General features: G+C 40.7%; 1 protein-coding gene across 1 annotated transcript; it reads right to left on the reverse strand.

Moving 5' to 3' along the window:
- Positions 1-245: 245 nt before the first annotated feature.
- On the reverse strand, positions 246-12,340 carry LOC139442154 (large ribosomal subunit protein uL4m-like). Its single transcript, XM_071222956.1, has 10 exons — positions 12,176-12,340; positions 10,622-10,697; positions 9,848-10,031; positions 9,023-9,074; positions 7,747-7,864; positions 7,083-7,189; positions 6,441-6,491; positions 5,742-5,800; positions 4,470-4,543; positions 246-2,500 (listed from the first exon to the last, which is right to left on the reverse strand). The coding sequence occupies exons 1-10, from the start codon at positions 12,263-12,265 to the stop codon at positions 2,331-2,333; spliced, it is 981 nt and encodes a 326-aa protein (XP_071079057.1). The 5' UTR covers positions 12,266-12,340; the 3' UTR covers positions 246-2,330.
- Between the last annotated feature and the right edge of the window lie 120 nt (positions 12,341-12,460).

A 12,460-nucleotide genomic window follows, 5' to 3' on the forward strand; every position in this document is an offset into this window, starting at 1 on the left:
GTCGGCTCGGAGTCAGTATACTGTGTCTGAGTTGGGTATTCATGTTAAACTGCGGCATGGTATCTCAGTGAGCTAGCACTATAAATCGGCATCAGTCCGGACTAGTACAAGAAGCCACACACACACACGTGCATGCACGTTGCTATAAAAGTGCAATAATCTTGGACGTGACGTTAAACCCCATTTCACCTCACCTCACCTTGCACAGCTGCACTGTCAGACTCTCTGATGAGGCACAAAAAAGGTAATATGAATACTTTATTTCACAATCACACACACATCTGACATTTCACACGTCATCAAGTTCAAGTTTGACAGATTAAATGCACTGTGTCAACAGATAATATAAGGAAGAGAATTTATGGATTTCAACTTCTTTGTTATGAGGGACACAACGTTTCAGAGTATGTACTTACTCCTTCATCAGGTGAATGAATGCCATGAGGCAGAGAGCATATATATGTATAGGTAAGGACAACAAAATTAATAAGATGACAAAAGGGTGGCAAATAACAAACGGTAGAAACTAACAAGGGAAGCCAACAGATGATTGGTGCTGATAGGTGATTAGCAATAGACAATGGAGGTCAACAATGATTCAGTAATTAGCGCTGTCATCTTTGTCATCTAATTAATTTTGATGAAGGAGTTAGCATATACTCTGAAATGTTGTGTTCCTCATAATAAAGAAGTTGACATACATAAATTCTCTCCCTTAGTGTATCACTTATAAATGCCTTTCAAAGACCTAATAGATAATATCTCCAACAGATGACCTTTGACAGACCACATCAGGTGATGTATTTGTCCTTGACACCAAGATCAGTTGACAATCTCATTAAAATCAGACCTCAGTTCTCGCTACTGCTAAACAAAGATCTTAGGACATCCCATTAGGGGTCACGTCAGAACGACCTTTCATCCGACCAATCAGAGCATCGCTTACCAGATTATGAAAGTGACAGTCGGAATGTGATTTCTAATCATGCAATCTCGAAAAACTTTAGCATGGGGTATTCCGAACGATAGTTACGGGTTTAACGACTGATTCTATACAATCTGGACCATCTATTAGCCATTCCAGACTGTTTTTTATGTTTCGAAGGGTAGTCGCCAATTTGAAATTAGTACGAGAAAGCTGCCTTCTGATTGGTCATTCCATTGGTCGGTCAAAGTTCGTGCAAGGTCGGTCTGACGTGACCCATAATGGGATGTCCTCAGATATTTGCTTAGCGGTACTGAGAACTAAGATCTGATTTTAATAAGATTGGATCAGTTGATAGCACTAAACATGAATAGCACTGCAGTACTCTACCTCGACATGACGACATTCCTGTACACAGCTCACATTGAACAGACCCACGTCTGAAGATATGCAAACTTTGTCACACTGATACGGATGTGTTTTCCAGGACTGTGTTTCACAAAGCACTCAGAGAGCTAGAACTATCAAAAGCCTATGTTAAAAGTAGTGATGATATGGCGGTCGTAACTACTACGATCACTGAGAATTACAGCCAAGTTCCTTACTCATGCCATCACGGACTTCAAGAAGCTGATCACATCAACAGGAAAAACCTTAGAGTTCCTGCTCATTCTGTACATGTACTGTGTACGTTGAGGTAAATTATCAAGTCGAATTTCACAGAGGTGACATTCCATCTCATGATGCTCACACAAAGGCTGTATCACTAACACAACAAACATATCTTATCATCTTTGCTGTAGAGCTGATCTGTCCCTGTGGTTGATCTATGCCGTCCATGTTGTTGATATTTACCTTACACTCATCCTTGGCTACACTCATTCCTGGCTGGCATCTCCCATCTTGGATTATTCCGAGTATTACATCTCCATTCCATTATGATAAATACCTAGGACACATCTGCCACAATAGCTTTGTTTGGAGCCAAATTCAAATTACACGACACTAAATAAAGACGTCCAATCACATTACCCCCATGAAAGAGATATTCTGTGCCGAGGGAGATTAATATGGGGATGATTTGTTTGTCTGTTGTTTAACGCTCAGCAAAATTCCAGCTATATGACGGCGGTCTGTAACTAATCGAGTCTGGACCAGACAATTCAGTGACTGACACCATGAGCTTCGATCAACGCAATTGGGATACGATGACAATCATCAACCAAGTCAGCGAGCCTGATCCCCCGATCCCGTTAGTCGATATTGGGATGTCATTTCCTCGTTAAAATGGGTCCATGATATTCATCATAATAGAATGGAGATATTATATACTTGATTGTGGCTGACCATTTCCGACAGATACAGTGTCATCTCCCCGTTCTCCTCCTACACACAGTCTCCAGGTTCACCTCTTGCTGAGGGGCAGCTTGTACGGCTTGATGCCTCTGTGACTATGGAACTTGGTGTCCATCTCTGTCTTGTACATCTGATACAACAGCTTCTCCTCCAGCTTCTCCACAGCCGCCACCGTCAGGACCAGCGTCTCGTGCTTCAGCATACTGTACACGTTCAGCCCTGGACAGATAACATACTGTACACGTTCAGCCCTGGACAGATAACATACCGTACACGTTCAGCCCTGGACAGATAACATACTGTACACGTTCAGCCCTGGACAGATAACATACTGTACACGTTCAGCCCTGGACAGATAACATACCGTACACATTCTGCCCTGGACAGATAACATACTGTACACGTTCAGCCCTGGACAGATAACATACCGTACACATTCTGCCCTGGACAGATAACATACTGTACACGTTCAGCCCTGGACAGATAGCATACTGTACACATTCAGCCCTGGACAGATAACATACTGTACACGTTCAGCCCTGGACAGATAACATACTGTACACGTTCAGCCCTGGACAGATAACATACCATACACGTTCAGCCCTGGACAGATAACATACTGTACACGTTCAGCCCTGGACAGATAACATACCATACACGTTCTGCCCTGGACAGATAACATACTGTACACGTTCAGCCCTGGACAGATAACATACTGTACACATTCAGCCCTGGACAGATAACATACCATACACGTTCAGCCCTGGACAGATAACATACTGTACACATTCAGCCCTGGACAGATAACATACTGTACACGTTCAGCCCTGGACAGATAACATACTGTACACGTTCAGCCCTGGACAGATAACATACTGTACACGTTCAGCCCTGGACAGATAACATACTGTACACGTTCAGCCCTGGACAGATAACATACTGTACACGTTCAGCCCTGGACAGATAACATACTGTACACGTTCAGCCCTGGACAGATAACATACTGTACACGTTCAGCCCTGGACAGTAAACTTACAACAGTGTGTACAATTTTTCCTTTGAAAAATCTTGTTCATGTTGTCAAGGCCACAAAAAATATACTATTAAAAATAGAGCTACAAGGCTCTGATTCTCAGCTTCAGATGTCTGTTAGCACACCATAGCTGGGATCATTCATACAAAGTTTCAGCTTCATAGTCCTTGTCGTTTCAGAGGTACCAAAAAAATGTAGTAACACTAGAAAAAGAGGGCTTTTTGCAGGGTCAAAATACAAAATGTGTCACCACTGATTATAATACTTCTTATTATAAGTTATTCTGCATACCAAATACTTGCAGCATATCAAACTTCTTATTGATACATGTAGAAATGGCAGTGTAATAGGCAAAAATGACTTGATGAAAATCGGTTTGGAATTCAGTGAGCACAAGAGTTTCAGCTACACAGGTCTTGTACTTTCAGAGGAAATGTCAAAAATGTAAATGTTTACGAAGGACAACTGGTCAGACGGACGACGACATCATGACATCAGCTCATTTGGCTTTTAGTCAGGTGAGCTAAAAATCTGAGGCGGTAGGCATTCTATTGTTTAGATCTTTTCTTAAAACGATCTTTTCAAAGAATCTGTGTACATTATTTCATAGTAACCGTCTATGGATGTGACTCAGATGATGAGTATGATGTATTTCATCAAGTGGTCATCAGGAGGCAATCTGGCAATGTATATATACATGATATAGTGATATTCTTCATCCATAGGTGGGGGGCATGGGTGGCCTAGACGTCTAAGGCGCCACGATTCGCGGTGCAGTTGCGTCCGTTCGGCACGCCAGAAACCTATGATTGTGGGTACGAATCCTGGTTCGCCCCTATTATGTTTCTAGGTTTGTCAGCACCATACCCGTGCTCGTGGGTTTCACCGAAGTGGTAAACCTGCATCACTTCAGGCTTTCCTCCCACATTAAGCTGACACGCCGCGATATAACTGGAATACTGTTAAAAGTGGCGTTAAAACCCAACTCACTCACTCATTCATCCATAGGTCCTTGAGGACAATAAAATCATGTGGTGTGAGTGGGGATGAAAAATCTTATAATTAATGTATGATGGCCGCAGTTTTGACGAACTGTGTTCATTTAAACAAGTGGGTCTTCTACATCTGTCTACAAGTGACTGAGAGGCATCTCACCATACACAGGCAGCAGGTTGAAGTGGGGAGTGTTGCTCAGGGCCACCGCTATATTCCGGGGCATGTAGTCCGTGCTGGAACACACACCATGTACAATGTCACATCACTGCTTGGAAACATGTCTCAGCTCAGGTATTGAAATAACTCGCACTGCATATCTTAGCTTGAGGTCTATCACTGAACAATGGCCTGATCACCCAACAATTATTTTCATGTCATTTAGTAACAAGTATTTTTGTTAATAACTACATAATTTTGTTATAATTGTTTTATAAATATCATGTGAAGAGGCAATTTTGTGCAAGAAGGAGTACAAGTGACCCTATGTCAGGGAATTACTTGTAACGGGGGACCGTCTCCCATATGAGTTACATCCCCTACACTACTCTACTGTAGTAGGTTTGGTGAAATGGGGTTTAACGTCGCGTCAAAGATTATTGCACTTATATATAGCGACGTGCACGTACGTGTGTGTGTTTGTGTGGCTGCTTGTACTAGTCCGGACTGATGCCGATTTATAGTGCTAGCACACTGAGATACCATGCCGCAGCTTAACATGAATACCCCACTCAGACACAGTATACTGACTCCGAGCCGACCAGTCCTTGTTTAAGCTCCTTAATGCCAAGCACCAGACAAGGTAACAACAAGTACCATCTTTTAACGTCTTTTGGTATGACGCGGCTGGCGATCGAACCCTGGACCTTCCGCTCTCCGGGCGGACGCTCTACGATTAGACCACAGAGGCGGTTCTACTGTAGTAGTACTTGCTATGATAATGATGGCACTCCATGATCATGATAACTACTTCCCTGGTCAGTGGATCAGATATGCTGGGAATTATTAATTATCCTCTTGTCCTTACACAAGGAAAACAATTCATGATGAACATGTGCAAACACATCCTGTACAGGGATTGATCTGGACCTGCCCAGAGGCCGAAATCTGGCCGTAAATCTGTAGTAAATGTCAGCAAACATTCCAAGATTGGACGAAAAAATATCCTAGTTCATATTATCATAGTCATAACTAATGTTATTGCCTTGCAGAAGTGACATGTATTTCACAAATTACAGGACCAAAAAAGATGAAGAGCCTTAAATACTTTTTTGACTGCATTCACAATGTTAAAAAACCTGTGTATTTAAGAAAATAATACAAAAATGTAACACTCTATTTTGTAAAACTATTCCTAACTTTCCTGCTAAGGGCACTCAGTTCCTAGTTGTAGATAAATCCCTGTTGTAATTCGTGAGGGTGTTGGCTACTTACTCATCTACAAAGAGAGCGGAGTATCCCCAGTACCGACTGTCAACCAGGTCCTCCATGTACTGCAGGAGGAGAGAAAAGAAAACCTTCAGAATCCAAATGATGCCAATGCAATGTCCACCATGGAGAGTGAAAGTCCATGTTATACTAACACCTAAGATTTAGGGGGTCTCTTGAAAAAAAATACCAGAGAGTGCCTTATGAACCCCCATGACCCCCTTAATTTCCAAGACTGCTCTTTACAATTATTGGAGTCCCACTCATTTGGGGGTTGAAAGATCAAACAAAACATGTCAAGACTCTTAAGTCAAGAGAGTGATCTGGGTTTAAACTTAACACCTTAACACTAGGACTTTTTTGCCTTAAATCAGAATCTGGTTGTCTGATTGGCACTCATCATGCTTACTTTCACTTTGGCACTCATCATGCTTACTTTCACTTTGGCACTCATCATGCTTACTTTCACTTTGGCACTCATCATGCTCACTTTCACTTTGGCACTCATCATGCTTACTTTCATATCAACATAAACTGTGTCCAAAATTACACTTCACACAAACACACAAGCCTAATGTTGAACATGTAGATGAGACTCTTTTAAGCGTCAATTGTTGTCAGGTTACCATGGTTACTGCAGTTACTTTATCAACAAATGTTCACATCTCATTTTATGAATATTACACATGGATACTAAGTACTTACTTGTGGATCATCAGTGGGTATGTCTAGAGAATCAACTATATGTAAGTCATTCTGAAAAAAAAAAACCAAAATCATTTATAAAGGCACCATGATAAATGTCTGATAGTAATACCCATTCTTGAAAAATTATTTATCCGATTCTTTGAGAATATGATATTCATAATTTGTCTTCTAAATAAGATAAGCTTACAGCATGTTAATTGCTAATATGTTATAGTTTCTGTTGATGACTTTAACAATATTCTACAATGTTTTCATTGACCTGTCTATATTTGACAATATATTCCCACTCAACTGTGCGTATTTAACAGCACTTTTTCCAACTCAACTGTGCATATTTGACAACTTTTTCCAACTCGACTGTGCATATTTGACAACATTTTCATTCTCAGCTGTGCATATTTGACATTTTCATTCTCACCTGCGCATATTTGACAACATTTTCCAACTCAACTGTGCATATTTGACAACATTTTCCTTCTCACATGCGCATATTTGACAACATTTTCATTCTCACCTGTGCATATGTGACATTTTCATTCTCACGTGCGCATATTTGACAACATTTTCCCACTCACCTGTGCATATTTGAAAACATTTTCCTTCTCACATGCGCATATTTGACAACATTTTCCTTCTCACCTGTGCATATTTGACAGACAGCGCCACCCTCAGACCCTGCACCCTCACAGCTGTGGGTAACATGTAGAAATAACTCTTAGGGCCCCTGGGTCCCATGGCTCGTCCACCTGCAAAATTACAGTTGGTTAATATTTTGTGATGATACTTTTTTCAATTCAATTTAGGTATAGGGTTTTGGACAGGAGGAGTTACCTCCCTTCTACTGTTAAGCAAGATAAGCCATCAGATGTGTAAGTCTGGGAGTAATTTGAATCCCCAACAACTTTTTCAGATGTCATAGCTTAATGTTCACATCTCAACTGACCTCACATCGTCATATGCCGGTCACTTATATTCCAGCCATACCTATAGTCATTCCAACAGGTAAACGATCAGTTGTGGGCCATGCAACTCAGTGGTTGATATACATCACATGGACAACAGTGTTGTCGGCACAGTAAACACGAGTGTACCCATCTGATCATCATTCTAGCTGCTCTTATGAAAAGCATGGGAGGATAGATATGTTTGCTCGTCCATTAGCCAAAAAATAGTGAAAAATCTAGATATATTACCTATCCACAAGTCTGAAATGAGTTAGATAAGACCAATGGAGCTTAAGCCTGTATGGGCGGAGCTCTTGTACTCCAGAACCCCCAGGGCCTACACTTTGGGAGTAACTCACCTCCGACCCACAGTGGTGATCTGATGCTGCTGTGTCGAGCTCTCCCCAGGCCCTTCTGTGGCCACGGCCGCTTCCCACCCCCCTGCACCTCCGCCCGGGACTTGGTCTTGGCATGTGACTAGCAACAACAAGCATACCAATTGGAGCACCTATTCACCGGTGTAGAGAGCAAACTTCATAGAGGCAGGGAATATAGCTCATATTAATATTACCTTCAAACCCATATTGTTACTTGGGTAAACATGGTAAAATACTAAAAATAGCATGACTATTTTGTTTATTTACTATCACTTGACCTTTTTACTAATAGCATATCACGCACTGAAACAGTCTGTGACTCTAGCCACTAGTTTGAAGCCCAAATCAAGTAAAATAGTGTTTTGTCTAGCATGTCTAGTAAGCTAGTAGTAAAAGCCCATACATTAACACTAAGATACTGAAAATTATATCAAGTGACAGGTTTGGTCTTGCAGACTCAAAGGTTTTGGGCACAAACTGTAGAAGTAAATTGTGTGAAAAGTGCTGATTTTGAAGACCCGTGAAGATCCGGGGTAGAATAGGTCTTCAGCAACCCATGCTTGCCGTAAAAGGCGACTATGCTTGTCGTAAAAGGCAACTAACGGGATCGGGTGGTCAGGCTTGCTGACTTGGTTGATGCATGTCATCGTTCCCAATTGCGTGGATCGATGCTCATGATACTAATCACTGGACTGTCTGGTCCAGACTCAATTATTTACAGACCGCCGTCATATAGCTGGAATATTGCTGAGTGCGGCATAAAACAACCAACCAACTAACCAACCAAAGCTGATTTTCAAACAGTTGTAGAAAACTTAACTGAAAGCAAGTTCATTTACAAGATGCAGTTTTCACATCTGTACAGCAGTGTCATGTTTATGGGCTGATCTGATTCATCTCTTATAGTCTGTGAGTCTGCTAATTCCCCTGAGCGACACCATCTCCACCACACAACACACTCCTGAGCCACTACATCGACCCTGTCAGCCAGTAGTTCGCCCCTATTATGTTTCTAGGTTTGTCAGCACCATACCCGTGCTCGTGGGTTTCAACGAAGTGGTAAACGTCTGAGACCTGCATCACTTCGGGCTTTCCTCCCACATTAAACTGACACGCCGTGATATAACTGGAATAGTGTTAAAAGCGGCGTTAAACCCAACTCACTGTCAGCCAGTAAGCAGCAGTAACACTTATTACACATATACACTCTACTATGACTACAGAGGATTTGACTTCAATAGTATCACTGTATACTCACAATCCTCTTATATGTTGTCTGCCATTGTATATTCTTGTGAAGCATGTCTAACCTGAAAATAAAGTAGAAATGAACTAGAACAGGTTTTTACTCACAAAAACAAGTGTTTCTCTGCTCCTTTTTTGGCACATCACTTCAAGTTGTTACTATAAATGTGTTTGCAAATCCGAAAAACAATAATAGCAAAGATGTACTGGTACAGATTCTGATTAACATGATTAATGCACATGTACAGATTCATGCAATTATTATTCATTACTTTGAGAGTTTTCAAGTTCTGGCTCGAAATAGGATGGGAACACCGATGACGACGAGAACAAGCCCAAAAAATATGTCTCCCCTCCTTTTGAGAGGTGGACATAATCGCCAGGCTTTGTGTTATTAGTGTCAGCACTGACTAGTGCAAGTGAGTTTGGAATAGTATTCCAGTTATATCACAGCGTGTCAGCTTGATGTGGAAGGAAAGCCTGAAGTGAAGCAGGCCTTAGACGTTTACCACTTTGGTGGAACCCATGAGCACGGGTATGGTTGCACCGTGCTGACAAACCTAGAAACATAATCGAGGCGAACTGGGATTGGAACCCATAGATCAAGGGGCGCAACTCTGCACAGTGAATTGCGGTGCCTTATATGACGGGGCCACTTCCATGTCAGGTGAGCTAAAAAACTCAAGATTTGGGGGTGGGGGGGGGGGGGGGGGGGGGTGGGGGGGTCCCTGGATTCAACCACTATACCAGCAACCTCAAGGATCCCTCTACCCCCACTAATCTCGAACACTGCTAATAGGTAATCATGCTAACAGTATCCAAACAGTTTGACCGCTACCTTGGATTGGTAGCAAATATTTCAGGATGAAGATCAATGACCCCCAGCTTCTCATCTTCTATAGTGTCCAGGGTCTCCAGCCATGCCTGGCGGGATCTCATGCGGGGGTGGAGGTAGTCAACCTTGCGGGATGTCATGACCGGCAGGGGTGGGCGCATGGTTGGGGGTTGGGGGGACTGAGCCTCTGGAAGTGGAAAATACAGTTATATTGTCCGTGATGCATTGATGAAAATATCTGAATGATGTACGGTTAAAATGATATGATATTAACAGGGATGCAATTTCATCATTTACTAGTCTGAATACTAGTGAGTAAGTGAGTTCGGTTTAATGCTATTTTGATTACAAAAACCCACCATTTCTATGTCCTGTATATTACATGTGGAAACTTTCAATACAACGTCTTACAATTTGTAATATCACTTGTCTTCACATTAACATGATTATCATGACTGTTACATGTTAATTATTATCTCTGACAACTCAACATGCTCGGCATGTACAAAGAAGTGATCAGCTAGGTTTTCACTGAATAATATGTTATCATGACATAATTATATTGTTGGCTATGTACATCTTGACCATGTTTGGTCAGCACATTGAACATATTAAACATATCATAAATATTTGTCATGTTTAGATTTTATTCTAACAATGCCATACAACAGCCATGTTGTCATGGTTACCAGTTGTATTGTTAGCTGTGACAATGTCTAAGAGTGACAAATGTCAGGCGTTCTAAGACAGAGCATAAAATCATCCCTGGCAACTTACTGCTACTGCTTTCCGGCTGCTCTGTCAACTCCTGTAGTTTGTTTGATGTTGTTGAAAACGATTGAAGACAACGTTCCTGGAAATGCAGTCATATCGAATATGAGCTACTCAGCTTCAGCAGATAACTAGCCTGTGATAGTCAGATGATACTCAAAATCCTATTCCTGGATCATAAACATGATAACGGGATTACTGGCCACAAACCAGTCACTGACATTTTTTGGTGTTACCGTATTTGACGTAATAAGCGCCCGGGGCGCTCTCAAAATTAGATAAAAAGGGACACTTATTTGAATATAATTTTGGTGAGAAAATCGTTGAATGATCGTAAATGTTGTGGTTTATGCTGACAGCCTGAAATGATACAAAATGCTTATTACTTCGAATATATTTTCCAGAATTTATATGCCTTTATCATGTTTATAATTAAGGGTGCATATAACACACAAGTGTGTATTATACATGAATAAATAAGTCTTGTGTACACTGATCAATCGGAAGGGGTGCCAACTGGGATTGTTCACTATCCCATGTATTTGCAAATATTGCTGTGGGCGCTAATTAGAGTGGAGCGCTTATTACTTCGAATACAGTATTTGTGAAACATTTCGAAATAAAAATTTACTGTACCATGCTGTACTACTAAACTTGATTTTTTTAAGCGAGGTGTGACTATTAGAAAATGTGTTCATTTCAATCTATGGAAAAATGTTGATTTCTATTCATTCAATACCATAACAGTGTGTATAGAAACAATGGAAACAGGAATATCCATTCAACTAAACATGCTAACTATTTCAGTTGCCACCTTCTTCTTCAGATATAACAAATTACCATTACCATCCTTATCAAGAACACTATTTGCTATGGATTTTGCAATATAACATATGCATGTTTGGAAAAAGTACTAAATTAGGCTACAGGATCATATTTTTGTGAACAAATGACAGATCGATTAATTGTCAGCAATGATTGAACAAAATGTGAATCAACTGGTTGTTGAATGTTTACGTGAACTAGTCACATGACAACACTCATATGTCCTCTCTAAAGTTATCTTGAAGTAAAAGATATCTTGTGTAGTTTTACTCCTCCCCACAAGAATAAGATCATGTTTGCTTATTATTTTAATATAATATAATTCTCGCTTGTAATTCCTTAGGAAAAGGGCAAAAGTAAAAAGAGTCGAGAATTGAGATCATGCATGATGTAACTAGCTGTTGGCGATAACTGGTCCTTGGGTGATAGCTGGTTGTAATCCAGTGTACAGTAGCATTTAATTCCAATCAATCCACACCATACACACTTATCAGATTCAGTGTCACTGTGAACATGGTGAACACATTCACAAATACCCGTCAAATACAGGTAAAATGATTCAGATAAAATTAACAATTCTAATTTACGTCTTCTTTTTTTTGCATTTCGTCAAAGTATAAAATCTACCCAAGATAATCTGCAGCAATGTGTGCAACAGTAAACATGGTAAGTAAAGTTCCATGATACAAAAACAAAAATGGTGAGGCCACCCTTTACTGTTATTTAGCAACTCACTTTGATCTTGTTCCTTGCAACGGTTTGTCGGACCAGGAATGACGACATTACTCTTGTAAGGAATGCCATTTGAGTCGTGCACATCTCCATGTTATGTGTGTTGAATTATGAGACTTAGACTTCTGTAAACTAGATCTTGAGCTAGCCTAGAGGTCGCATGGTTGAAACAGGAAACAGCAAGAGTAGCCCGCCCTTAGTTTACAAAACTGCAAATCGTAAATATTACCAAATGTGGGATATGATTTGTCTAAACTTTTAATTTGGGAAACATGAGACACACGTCTT

Source organism: Haliotis cracherodii, unplaced genomic scaffold (genome assembly GCF_022045235.1).
Source record: "Haliotis cracherodii isolate W230 unplaced genomic scaffold, xgHalCrac1.p SCAF_5, whole genome shotgun sequence".
Taxonomy (NCBI): domain Eukaryota; kingdom Metazoa; phylum Mollusca; class Gastropoda; order Lepetellida; family Haliotidae; genus Haliotis; species Haliotis cracherodii.

Excerpts from the sequence above, each read along its gene's own strand:
- LOC139442154 (XM_071222956.1), bottom strand. The coding sequence starts at position 12,265 with ATGGAGATGTGCACGACTCAAATGGCATTCCTTACAAGAGTAATGTCG. Across the intron at positions 7,190-7,746 it reads ATCACCACTGTGGGTCGGAG|GTGGACGAGCCATGGGACCC; the intron begins GTGAGTTACTCC and ends GTAATTTTGCAG. Across the intron at positions 4,544-5,741 it reads TCCGCTCTCTTTGTAGATGA|CACGGACTACATGCCCCGGA; the intron begins GTAAGTAGCCAA and ends TGTGTGTTCCAG.